Here is a 16,549-nt window from a genome sequence, read left to right as displayed (position 1 = left end):
ATACAACACTAACTGAAATGAGCAGTGGCTTATACCCACATTCTTCATTCAGGAAGTCAAGCTACATCCCTATTAACTATTTCTTGATGCCAGAGGTTGAGCTTTACTTACAAATATTTGTTTATTACAATAATTTTCAAAATCTCATATGTAGAACCTTAAAATAGGACTATTGAGTCCTAATTACCGTCTAGACTCATTGGTGGGTGGTGTAACAAATTTTATTTGGGTTAAAAATAAAAAAATATGAACAATATGCTGAAAAGTATTTGCAGACGTAAAATGCACAGATTTCATTAGTGAAGCAAGAACAGCAGATCACAAGCGGAAGCGTTCCGAGAAGTTTGGAGACTCTGGGACTGTGAGAGGAATGTCACTCTTCTTCACTGCTACAGGTTTATAGTGTCTGATCGGCTGAGCCTTGTGAACCTGCAGAGGAAAAGAATCTGTTAGCCAGTGCATATTACATCACAGATTGGCCAAGTCAGAATCTATGTTTACTGTATTGAGACAATAAAAGGATTTGAAATGTCTGGTTCAAGTAATAGAACTGCATTGCTGCTCTAGCACACCTTCTAGTTTGTATTTGTTTTGGTCAGTGCAAAGTCACACCTGAACCATGTCATGGCCTCTATCATTGTGCCATTGATCTGAGAAATGCCATTATGTTCACACATACAGATGCAGAGTAGTTTGACGTCTTTCGAAGCTGTAGCACTGAACACGATTTGCGTTTTCTGGTGCAGCTAGACGGTTGTTTTCAGGTGTAGTCATTGTTGAAACCACTGTAAATAAACAAGCTCCTGAGCTGGCAGAACTGCAGTGTAGTCCAGTATCTGCTGGAGCAGTGTTCAACCTCTTCAGGATGAAAACCAGCGTTCTCCTTGTCTACTTGCATTGTGTCAGTCTATTTACATAAAGCCGAACCTTATACAGAAGGGTCAAAAAACTGGAACAGTAATGACGCGCTTTATCCACACCTAATTTTGCAGCCCTGTGCGACAGCCGAGTGCGAGCCCAACAATGCTGGGTCTGAATTGAGTCTGCCATCATTGTGGCATTAAAATTGGAACAAATACAACTGCTTTTGTTCCACAAACATTGCGTAGTCAAGAAACGCAGTTTAAAAGAAATGAACTACTAAGTGTTAAGGTGCATGTCCACTAGATGCGATTTTCCCGCATGGCAACGCAAGGCATTTGAAAATCGCACGGATGGCGGGTGGTCACTAGCGGACCACAACATTGTCACGTGACAGCGCTCGAGCAACAGCGGGCCGCGATGTGGTCACGTGACAGCGCTTTCAGCTTCACGCTCCAGCAGCCGAGTCAGATAAACACAGCAGCTCGGCCGCAAACTTTCCCTTTTATTTCAAAAACACTTCAGCGAGAAGCATTTCTGAAAGCATATGAGGCAAGAAATAAGTTGTGCAGTTGCTGAATCCGTCCTCGTTTTAGGTCACCGATGGCTAGTTTAGATGTTTGAGGACAGTTTCACGATGCGTGAAATCTCCGCATGCCGGAGTCGTCTACTCTATGCAAATGAGCTGCGGTCCGCTCCAGGTAAACACACCGGATTCCACGTCCCCAAACATCTAAACTAGCCATCGGTGAAGCAAAACGACTGATTCTGCTACTGCACAGCTTATTTCTCGCCTCAAATGCTTTCAGAAATACTTTTCGCTGAAGTGTTTTTGTAATAATAGACAGTTTGCGGCCGAGCCACCATGTTGTTCCGACTTGAAATCCAGCAGACCAGCCCCCGAGTGGACGCGTTTGGCCAATCAGGGGCAGGCAAAGTACTTAAAGGTCGGCAGGTGTTGAACACAGTGTCGCCATGGAGGAGAAGCTCATAACAGCTGTATCTGTGCACACATTGTAACCATTAGTGTTTCTGAAATAAAAGGGAAAGTTGGTGGCCGAGCCGCTGTGTTTATCCGACTCGGCTGCCGGAGCGTGAAGCTGAAAGTGCTGTCATGTGAATGTTGTGGTCCGCTAGTGACTGCTCGCCATCCGTGCGATTTTCAGATGCGGTGCGTTGCTGTGCGGGAAAATCGCATCTAGTGGACACGCACCTTTAGTAATAGTACATACAGGGGGTATCAAAATAAAGAAAAAAAAAAAAAAGTGTAAACAGAACAAGCTTATATTATTTATATTTTTATGCTAAAAAAAAACCAAAAAAAAAAAAAACACTGCCAGACATTTAGACTCATGACATGCCAGATAAGTTGTATATGCAAACACAACTACCCTTCAATTTTGCTGGGTGTCACTAGTTCAACAGGCTTGCAGTCTGGTGACACATTCACAATCTACACATGTAACATCACTTGTCAGCATTTGAATCAGTATGCATGAATGGTTCTTACGTGTAGATGGCAGAGCGGGAGACTTACAAAGTGGTCAATCTTGGCACACTTAGTCAGAAATTAATTTAAAATCTTACTACTTGTCAGAACCTGCTGCATACATATGAACCCTAAACTGTACAGCTTTAAAGACTGAGCAGTTTATCCTCCATGGCATCAGCAGTCCCTTAACACTGCAGAATCAGATTGCATAATACTACATAAAAAAATAAAAATAAAAAAAAACACAGCTTGTTTTGGAGTGACCTGGTCTTTGCGCAGTCTGGTGATCTCCTCTTTCTCCCTTTGCTCTTCTTCTCGACGCTGCTCTGCCTCCATGCGCACTCTGAGAGCCTCCTTCTCACTGGTCAGTTGCTCGTACTCCTGCCACTCCCGGGCCCGTCGCTCTGTTGCCAGCTCAAAGGCCTCTACAACTGTGGAAGAATTAATGCCTTTGAGAGTCCAGCAAGAGATTATAGTGACAACAGGAACACAACCACCTCTGCTCCCATTAAACCGCATACGGAGGAAATGACATCTCACTCTGGTGCAATGTCTACACATTCGACCCGTGCATTATGAATATTTTATACATTTAAAAACTACGTGCAATAGCTTTTCTACATATAAAAATTGTTGCAACTCAAGTATTTTTCCATTTACAAATTGTGCAACAGATTAAATCTGCAAATCTCCCCACTGTAGGATGAATAGGGGCTTATCTTACCCACTCCAGGCCGGCCCTCTTTTTTTGGCCGGAAAGGCTCTTTCTGAGTGACTGTGTTGGGCTTAGCTTTGAAGATTGCTGCTTCCTCTTGATGCGTCTGCTCTTCTCTTACCTGCAAGACACAGAGGTCATGTTTCAATTGCAACATAAAGACTGTCATTACTCAATAAAATTAGCATATGCATTAGACTAGAGCATACCATTGTTTCCCAGCGACTGGTCTTTACAGCTCCTCGTTCATCTACAAGAAGTCTAAAGGGCTCAGGCTTTGTGGGCTCCTGCTTCTTTTTCTCTGGAAGAACCACAGTGTCAAAGTCTGGCAGTGGCTGGGCCTTAAACTGTGGTACCTGTAAACATTCAAGCAACACAAAAAAGTGATTTAATAGTTGCGTTTTATATGAGATTTAAGATCATAGATTCTGAAAGTGAGACTTTACCTCTTCATTTTGCTTCTCCTCCAGCCTCTTTTCTTTCAGTGCCCTTTTCTCCTGTTCCCTCTTTTCAAAGGAGAAAGGGCAGACCTCCACATGATGGTTCCCTGGTAGTCGGGGCTGGAAGGGGAGGCCCAAGTGAGGCACCGGGAGGGCTTTGACAGGTGGGATCTGTTTTTCCTATGCCAATCAGTCAATTCATCAATCATTCTTCATATTGCAGTTGGACTGACAATATATCTGTGCAGCAAGTGCCAAGATAAAGTTGAATTTAACACAGAATATGCCCTTACTTCCTGAACCTTGGCGTCCAAACGCACCCTCTTCTTGAGGGCAAATGCAGGAGACTCTGGCACGGTTGGATCAGCTACTTTCTTCTCTGGCAAACCCTGTTGACAGGACCACATCCTCTTTTCACTTCATTCTCTTTTCAAAATGTCAAAGTTTCATATTGTCTCAAAACCACAATAAAAACAAAGCCACTTTCAGAGTAAACTCCTGTATGGGACACTGAGCTCAGAAGGATTAAACTCACCATGACACCTTCCAGGATCTTTTTAGGCAGAGGCTTGGCTTTAAAGTTATGGGGCTCCTCTTCCTGAGGCTGTTTGGTGGCCTGTCTCTCCTGGAGCCTTTTTTCAGTCTCCAGTTCAAAGCATTCAGGTACTGTGGGTTCCTTTACTGCTGGCTTTTTTAGGTCCTCTGCACTCTCCAAGATCTTCTTGTTTAGTTCCAGGGCCTTAAGTTTAAAACTGTAAATGGCACATGAAATGAAAATGACCCCCAGACAGCCAATACATAAAAGATCAGTGAGTAGGATCTAGGGACATCTAGTGGCTAGGTATCAGATCGCAAGCAACTAAATTCTCTTGACCTCACTGCTCCGTTTCCAGGCATTTTGAAGAACTGAAGTTTGTTGCCAATTCAATGTAAACACCAGAGGCCCTCACTAGAGCCAGTATTTGGTCTGTCCATTTTGGGTTACTGTACAATCATGTTGCCACAACATAACAGAATCTGTACAACAGAACTCACTCCTTATGTCCCCATCTACACAGAGGTACAGAGGCTCATTTCCAGCAACCACTCCTGTGTTTTAATGGTACACTGTTAACTAATCGTGTTGAAAGGCTAACGATTAGAAAACTCTTGTGCAGTTATGTTAGCACATGAACAAAAGTGATTTTTCATGGAAAACATGAAATTGTCTGGGTGACCCTAAACTTTTTGAAGAGTAGTATTAGTGTATATTGGCCATTTAAGCAACCAAATGTATACATTCAACAATATAACTGCTAAAAAGGTTTTTAAAAAAAAAAAAAAAGCTGCAAAAGTTTTAGAAAGTTAGAAAAACCAAAGTCAAAGGCCCTTACTTCTGAAGTTTTTCCACCTCCTCAGCCTCTAGCTCAGCACTGCTCTTAACAGTTGGTGGCCGGCTCCTCTGTTGGGTCACTAGGTGTGGGGGGTGAGGCTGGGTGAGCTTCAGGTTACTTTTTTCTCGGGGTGGCCCTGACAAAAACAAGTGTTTTTGTGATTCTAGAGAAAAGTAAAACCCCACTGTGCAGAAATATTACCCGTCTCTAAAGAATAATCACAGGACTGAATGTTTAAAAATGACTTGCACACACCTCTCTCTTGACTTCTGCGACTGCGCAAATGGTAGCGGGTAGGTGTTCGCTTCTGGAACTGCTCTAACTGCTGAGCCATGGGCACGTAGACATCCGACTCTCCCACCTTTCTCTTGTTGCCTGTTGACAAGTTGAATGGCTTGGGCACTGTGGCACCTTTCCTAGCCTTTGCCTAATAATTAAAAAAAAAAAAAAAAAAAAAAAAAGTAAATTATAAATTTTTTTCAGTATTTACATTTGGATGTTCGATTAATTTTCTCCTGAATCACTGTTAACCACCATATTATGGTTTTAAATGGTAACTGGGATGAAGGAGGCACTGAAACATACAGAGGGTCTGTTTACATATTTAAAAAAAAGTTTCACAAATTAATGTGCGCACAAGCTAAGCTGTTTGAAAATATATACTACTGTGAAACATGTTAATAATGTATGAAAGTGAGCCCTGCTGACTAGAGAAAAACCATGAAATCACTTACTCAATATTTTAGTAGATTATACATTAGGGTTGCAGCTTAAATGTTAGTTATTTTCTTGATTAACCAATGAGTTGTTTGGTCTATAAAATCTCAAAACTGTGAAAAATTTCAGTGCTACCCAAAGGCCAAAATAACAAATGTACATAAATGTTCTGTCCATATCCCAAAGTTAATAATTTTACTTTAAGAAGGAAAGAAGCCCCAAAATGTGATAGTGACTAATTTAATAAACATTCAACAGTCTATTTGTGAACGCTAATCTTTGGTCGGGTTTGACTCTTAATTCAAAAGTAACTTGGTTAAACCGCTACAAGCTGTTAGCATATGTGAATTACTTACGGGGGAGGAGGGTTTGCGGAGCTGTCCAATAAAGTCCACTACCTTGTGGGATGTGTTGGATGAAGTAGAAGCCTTAGCACGGTTGTCTGTGCTGAAATTGAAGTCTTTAGGCACAGTTGTGGGCAGTACCATCTTCTTTTGTGGAACTTCTGAAGACATTGACCAAGACTTTTGTTATGCAAGTAAAGTCAACATTAAACATTTAGATCCTATGAACGTACTAACAGACCAACATTAACACATTGGTGAAGCCAAACTAACTTGGTAACATTTACTCACCGCCAGCCAGAGCAGCCTTGTAGTTTGCCTCGTTCCTTCTGCGATGTAGAGCCACTTCTTCCTGCAAGTTCCTGATGCGCTCCAGCTCCTGTTCTTCAGAAGTACTTGGCCTGTTTGGACACATTTAATGGGGACATAAATCATAAACAATATTGCTTTATGCCTGCTGCTTATGTCTCATGACTATATCTCAGCCTTGTTGATTCAACAAGTTTTACCAATATTAGTTTTGTTTTCCTCTTAACTGGGAGCCACAGTGAAGTTGTAATTTGACAGTCAACAGTAACATGCATATATGGGCCAGTTTATGGTCCATCAGAAGCAGTTCCTAAGATGTATTCCCTAACCATGTTGAAAATCAGTAGGCTCATACAAGACCACCTGCAGCAACATTTTCTGCATCAGTTGTAGTGGAATATAGTCACACTACTGAATGTTGGTCCCCTGGGTTTGCCACACTGAGCTGCATTTGAGTGACAGAGATACTCTGCCCCTCAGTTGGTGAACACCATCTTAGATTGGGACAGCAAAAGTGACTGGTTGGTTGACCACCTACTTTATGGTGATGAGATAAAATGTGCAACATAACATTCTTCTTACTTTCTAAAGTACCACAAGCAGAACCACTAACACCAAAGCTCATCGATCCTCGGTATTTGAAAAATTCACCCTGGGACTCATTTAATACCAGTGCTCGGAGCCCATCCCTAATGCCAATACTGGCATCAATGGCAGTAACAGACTTACTGTGAGTTTGCAGAGCTGGTAGTGGCTGGTTGAGGCTCATGTACAGTCCCCAAATCCAGTCGCTCACTCCTGGATTTTTGGGCAACAGGACTCCTACAAACAGCCACAGTTGAAAACTTGAAAAGCAAAAGCTAATAAACATTGGAGATTTTACTTTTTTAAATACATGAGCTTTCTGTAAAAGCTTAAATGAGAAGCAGTTTGTGTCAGCACAGGACTTTGAGATGGACCATATGACTCAGCTAGTAAATGGAAGAGCATTTTAAGTAATCAAAAAAAAGGGAAAAAAAAAAAACGTCATGACACTTACCTTTTGTATTTCTTTAAAGGCGGTACAGCTGGACCAGTGGTAATCTTCTCTTTACGTTTGGAAACCCTCAAAAAAATATATATATACATTTTTTCAAAAATACTGGAATTCAATTTCACCTAAATTCTTTACAATTTGAGCCAATTAAGCAAAAATCTTGAGGTTAATTGATAAGACAATACAACTTTCTGATATTCCATAAACACTAGGGCTGAAAGGATTCCTCAAGATATTCGATTAGTAAAGTTCTTTGAGGCAAAATTCTGAATCGAGGCTTCGTTCAATCCACTACAATACTACCCCAAGATTACCAACTGGTGGACCCCGGTCTGAGTCCGGACCCACACACACACACCATTCGATTTTAAATTTGACAGGGCACTATTTTAACCAGTGCAGCTTTTCTAGTGCTTATGGCATCGGTTTAGCAGATCAAAGAATTGAACTACGAAGGCAGTTTGACATACTCTTTGTGTAAGTCAGCTTGACAAAAACTAAAACCTCAGACTTGACAGGTATGAAGGTGGTTTTCAACATTCTTTAGCACAGATTTTGTGCTTTAAACATCCACACAACCAGGAGTGTTTAATGCTTCATTTGACTTGTTTTCCACACAAAATGAACTGATCGTGTGCAGGTTGGAGAACGGGGAATCTAAAATTTATGACAAAAACTCTGACTGGAAATTATGTAATCATTATAATCAACCTACACAATCACTTTGCAGGAAGTGCAAAGGGAATATAAGGCAAATGACTTAAAAAAAAAAATAAAAATAAATAATTTTTACTCCTTCACATACAAAAACTTGCAGTTTTCATTTTAAGACTACTGTACAAGAAAAGTCTGACTAAACTAACAAAATTTACTTCAAATTGGATTCTTGACAATTTTATGAAACTTGAAAGAGCCAGAAATTTGACATACAGGCTGCGTTTGTGCACAGTAAAACCCTACGGCTGCAAAACTGACACAACAGGAGAGAAACACTGAAAAGTAACATCTGGTTGAAAAAAGAAATGCATCAGTTAAATGGAAATGCAGAAAGGAAAATGTTGATCAAAACGGGTACTTTTTCTTGTAATTGTTGCCACTACACAAAACAACATAACTATTTGTTTGACCATTTGAATTAGTACTACAACGCTATGTATGACGAGTGCAAAACCAAATCTGTAGCCATCCAACGCAAGTCTATTTTAGGTGCCTTTGCTAGTGTTATACCGTATGAGAAAGGTTCCCAAGGCAGAGGGCAATAACGATGCAGTAACTTCACCTTGTGAAAGGTATCATCCCATTTAACAGTTACCCAAGACTGTTTTAAAAACATGGCCTGGTGTGTGACAAACACCACACATTGGTGTGCTATTTTTCAAGATTTGATCCCAGAGCTGTATGGACAATGTAAGGCACAAGTTGAAGAAAAGCTATCACAATGAAAGTTTTGCAGCAATAACAGACTTGTGGTCTATCTGGATAGTGGAGCCCTATAGGAGTTTGACTTAAAACTGCCAATTTATGACGACTTTCAGTGAAAAGTTGTCGTTTGCATTTTCCCAGATAATCATACAAATGAGAACATTGCAGCAGGGATAAGCAGCATTTGTTGCTTGGGTTCTCGAAGAGACATGAAGTCTGTGTCATAACAGACAACATGGGGAACAAGGTGAAGCCTGCCTGAACACAGTGTGGCCTAGGCTACAGTGCTTTGGCCACTGTAAGAACTACATTCAACCACAATGTCTCATGCAGTAGCTTTGCTGGCTAGAAGGGCAGCAAAACAGCCTCAAGATCATTATGCACTTGCTCAAATGTGGGCAAGTGAAATCCTAACTCACACAATCTCAAAAAATGCTCACATATGTGACCATTTTGATTGCTGTCTGGAGACCAGCTCAGTTTTCTGTTAAGATGTGTAGTCTCTGAGCAGAAACCTACAACTGGGCCACAAGCAACATAGTAACAGGCAAATTATATTTTGAGACAAAGCCTGTGCAACTTCAGAAGTGGTATTACAAAAATATTCACTCATGTACAGACTCAATCATGCAAAGAATTATTTTTAACACTGCATAAGGGAAACCATTATAAGGGATGTACCTGCGTGGCTGTGCAGAGAGTTGATTAGTAGTCGTCACTGGCCGGGCATCATTTTTAGCATGAGTCTGAGCACTGCAGGATGCGACACTGTTTGAAGGTGGAGCTGTAGATCTGCTTGGACCTAAATAATTGATCATTCCAGAGGGGTTCATGTTATCCAAGCCATGAGGAAATAAACCAATCATGCACGCGCACTCATGATGCTTTCCATGTCTGTGTGGGTAGTCCAATAAGTAGACAGTGGACATGTAAAGCTGTGCATACTGCAATAGGTCTGCACAGATACACACATGGACAAAATTACTGGTACCCCTCAGTTAACGAAAGAAAAACCCACAGCAGTCACAAATAATTTGAATCTGACAAAATAATAAATAAAAATTCTATGAAAATTAACCAATGAAAATCAGATATTGCTTTTGAGCTGTGGTTCAACAGAATTACTTTATTTAAATTTAAAAAAAAAAAAAACAAAAAAAAAAAAACAAAAAAAACTCATGAAACAAGCCTGGACAAAAATGATGGTACCCTTAACTTAATATTTTCTTGCACAACCTTTTGAGGCAATCACTGCAATCAAACCATTTCTGTAACTGTCAATGAGACTTCTGCACTTCTCAGCAGGTATTCTGGTCCACTCCTCATGAGCAGACTGCTCCAGTTGTTTCAGGTTTGAAGGTTCCTTCTCCAGACGCCATGTTTCAGCTCCTTCCACAGATGTTCAATAGGATTTAGATCAGGGCTCATAGAAGGCCACTTCAGAATAGTCCAATGTTTTCCTCTTAGCCATTCTTGGCTGTTTTTAAGCTGTGTGTTTTGGCTCATTATCCTGTTGCAAGACCCATGACCTGCGACTGAGACCAAGCTTTCTGACACTGGGCAGCACATTTCTCTCTAGAATACCTTGATAGTCATGAGATTTCATTGTACCCTGCACAGATTCCAGACACCCTGTTCCAGATGCAGCAAAGCAGCCCCAGAACATAACAGAGCCTCCTCCATGTTTCACAGTAGGGACAGTGTTCTTTTCTTGATATGCTTCATTTTTGCATCTGTGAACATAGAGCTGATGTGCCTCACCAAAAAGTTCCAGTTTTGTCCCGTCTGTCCATAGGAAATTCTCCCAGAAGCTTTGTAGCTTGTCAACATGCAGTTTGGCAAATTCCAGTCTGTTTTTTTATGATTTGTTTTCAACAATGATGTCCTCCTTGGTCGTCTCCCATGAAGTCCGATTTGGCTCAAACAACGACGGATGGTACGATCTGACACTGATGTACCTTGACCTTGGAGTTCACCTTTAATGTCTTTAGAGGTTGTTCTGGGCTCTTTTGTTACCAGTCATTATCCGTCTCTTCCATTTGTCATCAATTTTTCTCCTGCAGCCACGTCCAGGGAGGTTGGCTGCAGTCCTATGGATCTTAAATTTCTGAATAATATGTGCAACTGTAGTCACAGGAACATCAAGCTGCTTGGAGATGGTCTTATAGCCTTTACCTTTAACATGCTTGTCTATAATTTTCTTTCTAGTCTCCTGAGACAACTCTCTCCTTGGTTTCCTCTGATCCATGTTTAGTGTGGTACACACCATGTCACCAAACAGCACAGTGACTATTTGTAACCCTATAAATAGACCGACTGACTGATTCCAAGTTTGTAGACACCTGTGATGCTAATTAGAGGACACACCTTGATTGAACATGTCCCTATGGTCACATTATTTTCAGTCTTTTCTAGGGGTACCATCATTTTTGTCCAGGCCTGTTTCATGAGTTTATTTTTTAAAATAATTCTGTTAAACCACAGTTCAAAACCAGTGTCTGATTTTCATTGGTTAATTTTCATAGAATTTTTATTTATCATTACTTTTGTCATATTCAAATTATTTCTGTGACCATTGTGGGTTTTTCTTTCATTAACCGAGAGGTACCAACAATTTTGTCCATGTGTGTATTCTCATTTCTCCTCATATCAAACAAAAAACAGGACTATTTGACTGGGCTGTAGCAACATCCCAGTGACTATTCCTGAGGTGTGTCAAACAGGATTTCTGGAGAAAATTTGGAGCTACAGAGAGTTTGTGCGAACATTTGCCAATTATAGTGGGTAATGAAATTTACAGCACATCTACCATTGCAGACCAAAAAGCAAGCAAGAACTGGCCTGTATCAACCATAATGCAAAAAAAGAACAAGCAAGAGAATACTCAAAATCTAACCAGAGTCCACATCTGTCTGGACTTGATGAATTACAGGGATGCTGGGATCATCACTTCTGAAAAGCTGGTCTGGTCTACATGGAGTGAGAAGATGACCATCCGCTGCCCCATCATGTTGTTCTGTTTGTTGAGAGAGAGTCCAATGTTAATATTGACAATAATTCAACAGGCAAATGTGATGTCTCATTTCCAAATCAAATATTATATTTACCATCAATTATGAATAAAGAATCAAGTTGGCACATTTGAGAAGCTAGAACAGCAAGTGTTGAAATCAACAAAAATGATTAGTCACAGCTTCAACTATAATACCAGCATCAAGAAAGATTAACTGCCCAATCCTAAAGATGCTGGTGATGCTTTACAGACCCGGGGTGTTAATTTTAAACCAACATTTCCTTTTATGAAAAAACAAAAACCTTTAGTGACCCTAAACTGTTACTATATAGTCAGTTTCTGGGGATTATACCAACATGATAGGAAGTAGTTCCCTTTCTAAAACATTTCGTGTGGTTGGATAAAAAACAACCATCATCAATGCCGTACGGTTTCACAGAGGGCTGACTTTTCATAGAGACAATCAAGCAGATGGCGAAAAAAAAAAAAGCATTATACCTGTTCTACCCAGTAATGAAATAACGGCGCTAAAATAAACGGCGTTATTTTTTTCCGTAACGACTAATCTAACCAGTTACTATTTCCATCGTCACAACGCCGTTACCGACAATTAAACGAGGCGCGTTTTAAACTAGTACTCATTGAGGCTCTAGTTATCAGACTTTACTCAGCCACAGGAGTTGCAAAAGCTGTTTTCTATTTTTTCTGAGGGAGGGACGAGACAACCGCATAAGCGATGATGATTGGCTAAGGTAGAGGGAGCTTTCACGGCGAGCCAATCAGAGGTAGTGTTCAGTTTAACACAACACAAACCAAACACGCACACAGCAGCCCCACACACCCAAACTAGCAGAGGTAAGCTGCAGCAATGGCAAGTCTGGAGAGAAAGTTGGCGTTTTCAAAGTGGAAGTACAGACACCACTTTATTCTCCTTGAGGTAAAAGGCAAGAACGTACATGCGAAGTGTTTGTCCACGTCCGTTGTAAGCAACTCTATTCTCATGAAGGATCTGTCAAAGGCACACGCCCGTTTAGAAAATTAAAAGATGAGTAACGCAATAGTTACACTCCCTGGTAACTAGTTACTTTAATAGTAGAGTAATTCAGTTACCAACTCGGTTACTTTTTGGGACAAATAACTAGTAACTATAACTAATTACTTTGCAACAGTAACATTCCCAACACCGTTTCTACCCTTCTTGCAACTTAGAACACACAAAACAAAAACACAGCCGACTTAATTTGCTGAAGAAGACTTACCAAACCACTTGTCGTCGTGTTCTGAGTTGACCAGCTCATTCAAGTCAACGACGTGGCACGGAGCATCAAACTCGTAGTGCTCAGCTTTGCCGTCGGCCATGATCACAGGAGGTGTTCGTTCGCAAACTCACCTTAGAAACACACCATTAATTCGTAAGTTAAATGGACTTCTGACGAAGCAGTGTTTAGTAAAACTACCAACTTAGCGGCACATTTCATTTGAACTAAACCAACACTAGGTCGTATCTTACAGCTGTATGTTCAACGGGAGGCCGACTGGCAACTGCTCTTGGAAAGCATCACAATAGAAATATATTTAGACATTCAGAGAAAGCACATTTCTCTAGTAATGTACCGTTACGATAGTAATGGCGTGGGGCATTACAGTTTAATGAGTTTTACATGGGGTAGTAAAGTTACCGAGGGAAACAAACTGAAGCTACATGTAATAGCTTCATGAACATCATACTAATCAATCTATCATCTTTTACTAACTTCGTGCAGTAAACACGAACTTTGGAAATACGTAAATAATCACTGACATACTACACAAGAAACAATGCGGAGCTTACCAGGCTGTCCGTTTCCACAGCTATGCAACTCAAACCGTAGTCGCCGCGCAAACTAAACGTTAGCGTTAGTTCACGTTTAAATAGCGTTTAACATTTGAACCAGCCAATCGCTAACGTCCTCCCGCTCGCCGCTCATTGGCTCATACAGTTCCTTTTCCTGTGTCCTTACCACGTGATCACCACAAATTTCAAAATAAAACCGTGGAGATCTGAGGGATGTGCTACAAAGCGAGATTAATGGATTAGTGAATTATGCTGAGCCTTAAATCAGAGTCTTCAGTACTACCAAAGTGGCTCTCTTTTAGATCTCCATGGTAACTGCTGTGGAGCGAACCTGGTCCAGGGCGGGCTCTGTTTAGAGTTTCGGATTTAAATCAAGTGGAAGAAGAAGCGTCTCCCTCTAAATCGTTTCCTGACGATTTTCTACAAGCGATACAGATTTTCAGCTGAGGGAAATTGTTTTATCTGTAAACATGTACATTACTAAAACTACTGATTGAAACTGTTACAGTATCACACATGGCGTTGCCATGAGAATGCGACATGTCTTTAGTTGGTGATGCAGAAATCCCATAAATATGTTTTTATGTTTGGTCCTGATTTGCAGACAAGATCATTTACATGCTGGTACTGCAGCTGATATATTACCGAAGTGCAAAGGGGAGTTTAAAGCAACACTGCTTCCACTGATGTTTATTACTGAAAATATTTTTTTTAAAAATATTAAGTAATAGCCTGCATTATGGGACAGTGTCAGACCTAAACGCACTTCAGTATAATATCATGTTTAAGTACACGACGTTTAAAGTTTAACAGCTTTAATGTAAACGGAGATGGCCTCCAAAAAAAGATCTATGTCGGCTGAATTAACACAAAACAGAGAAGCCACCACTATATTACATAAAGTTAACTGAACAGAATAATAATACTTTATTGATCTTTTACAGGAAATTACTTTGTAACAGCAGCAAGTTAAGACACAGACAACCCACAAACCCAACACAACACCAACACTAATATGCATAGTAAATTAATTTGAAAAATTAGAACAATTAAACACATATGCATGGGATATACATCACTGAATTAAAATGTCCATTGAAAAGCCTGATTGCAGCTGGTATTAGGGACTTCCTGCTGTGCTCAGACATGCACTGAGGGGAGATGAGTCTGTGGCTGAAGGTGCTCTGCCGAAACACCTACACTACACCAGATTGTGTAGTGGCTGAGATATTGACATATTTCTGAAGAAAGCAGCTGTCTGAGTTATACCTGAAGTCAGACATATGCACTACTAGTCAAAAGTTTGGACACGCCCTCTCATTTAATGTTTTTTCTATATTTTCATGACTCCTTACATTGTAGATTGTCACGCCTGCAGCCCCGGGTTCTCGCCCGAGGCTGCGTAGTTGTAGTGGCAGTATTCTCCATTCCCCCTTCCTTTCCTTTTTCCCTAGATTGAACGTGTGCAGGTGAGGCTGCGGTGACAGGTGTGTAACATTCCCAGTCAGTGGGAGCAGAGCGTGAGCTGGTGGGAGTGATCCAATCAGCCTCTTCTTCAGACATAAAGACAGACACCACTCACTACTTGATGCGAGACCGTCAATGACCAACAGTTACTTCTGTGCCCTGTTCGGTCTAGGGACCTGTTCCTTGGACTCTGGTTAATCTTATTCTTTGCTCTCTTCCAGTCTGGACTCCTGCCTGCTTGTGTTACCCCTGGAACCTCCGACACCGAACCCCTGCCGTCCGCTGTCCCTCTGGGTTCCTGGAGCCCCGTACACCCGCTTCGTCTCCGGATCATTTCTGTCGACCTCCGACCTAGTCCGCCCCACCGTCTCCTCCATCCACGCCAAGGCCACACCATGCCCTGTCCTGCCACGCCACATACCACACAGCAAAGATCTCCTCTGCTTCGGCCCACCAGACTCTCCACCCTGTATACTCCTCAGCTAAGTCTCTGTATCTCTGAGCCAGACTGGTAGATTAGGTCGTACTGTTATTTTAGGTTAGTATTTTGTGTGTTATTCTGTTGCCCTGTTATGCCTGGCTGGGATTTGGATGTGTAGTTCTCTTGTTTTGTCTTGTAGGTCGGTATTTGGGTTGTTAAATTATTACCTTGTATTTCAGGTTAGTATTACTCTTGTATGTTCTCTAAACATTAGCTCTGCTATTCGGGATACCTAGGTGTTAACTGTAGTGGGTTTAGTTTAGCAATTGTTTGCTCCAGTCTACTGTTATCTGTATGCCAGCCCACTAGAGGGCTCCTGTTCTCCTAGCCGCCTTAAGGATCTTGTTGTGACCTGTCGTCATTTCCGGTTGTAGTCAACTAGTTACGGTTGTAGTTTTTCCTGTTATATTTGCATTGTAAAATAAAAGCTTTACATTTCTACATTCTTCGTGCCGTGTCTCACATCCTGCACCTGAGCCTCTCTGAAACCGTGACCGATTCTCACTGAAGGCATCAAAATTATGAATGAACACATGTAATTATGTAGTAAACAAAAGTGTGAAATAAGTTATATATAACTATTATTCAAAATAGCCACTCTTTGCTTTGATTACTTCTTAGCACACTCTTGCATTCTCTTGATGAGCGATGAGGTAGTCACCTGAAATGGTTTTCACTTAACAGGTTTGCCATGTCAAGGTTAAGCTGTGGAATTTCTTGCTGCCTTAATGGGGTTGGGACCATTAGCTGTGTTGTGCAGAAGTCAGGTTGGTACACAGTTGACAGTTCTATTTGACAACTGTTAGAATTAGGGCCTGACCCCCCCCCCCCCCCCCCCCCCCCCCTTTTTTTTTTAAAGGCAGATTCTGGTATTTGGCAGAAAATTAGACTCCATATTTTGGCAATAACCAATCAGCTAAATAAAGAGGAACAATAGTCCATTTAATAAGTGAAGGTCAGTCAGTCTCGAAAATTGCAAAAACTTTTAATGTATCCCAAGTGTAGTCACAAACAGCGCTATGACAAAGCTGGCTCAAATGAGGAC

The 16,549-nt window shown here is 41.1% G+C and overlaps 1 protein-coding gene across 1 annotated transcript; it reads right to left on the bottom strand.

The window, feature by feature from the left end:
• Positions 1–205: 205 nt before the first annotated feature.
• Positions 206–13,674, bottom strand: tpx2 (TPX2 microtubule nucleation factor). Its single transcript, XM_023297442.3, has 17 exons — positions 13,554–13,674; positions 12,982–13,112; positions 11,606–11,725; positions 9,391–9,511; positions 7,291–7,356; positions 6,981–7,073; positions 6,234–6,343; positions 5,955–6,103; positions 5,137–5,308; positions 4,882–5,017; positions 4,044–4,260; positions 3,802–3,897; positions 3,515–3,688; positions 3,278–3,424; positions 3,078–3,189; positions 2,618–2,784; positions 206–429 (listed from the first exon to the last, which is right to left on the bottom strand). Exons 2-17 carry the CDS (start codon positions 13,079–13,081, stop codon positions 319–321), a joined length of 2,091 nt encoding a protein of 696 aa, XP_023153210.1. The 5' UTR covers positions 13,082–13,112; positions 13,554–13,674; the 3' UTR covers positions 206–318.
• Between the last annotated feature and the right edge of the window lie 2,875 nt (positions 13,675–16,549).

This window comes from Amphiprion ocellaris, chromosome 8 (assembly GCF_022539595.1).
Source record: "Amphiprion ocellaris isolate individual 3 ecotype Okinawa chromosome 8, ASM2253959v1, whole genome shotgun sequence".
Taxonomy (NCBI): Eukaryota; Metazoa; Chordata; class Actinopteri; family Pomacentridae; genus Amphiprion; species Amphiprion ocellaris.
This window is presented reverse-complemented; position numbering and strand designations above follow the sequence as displayed.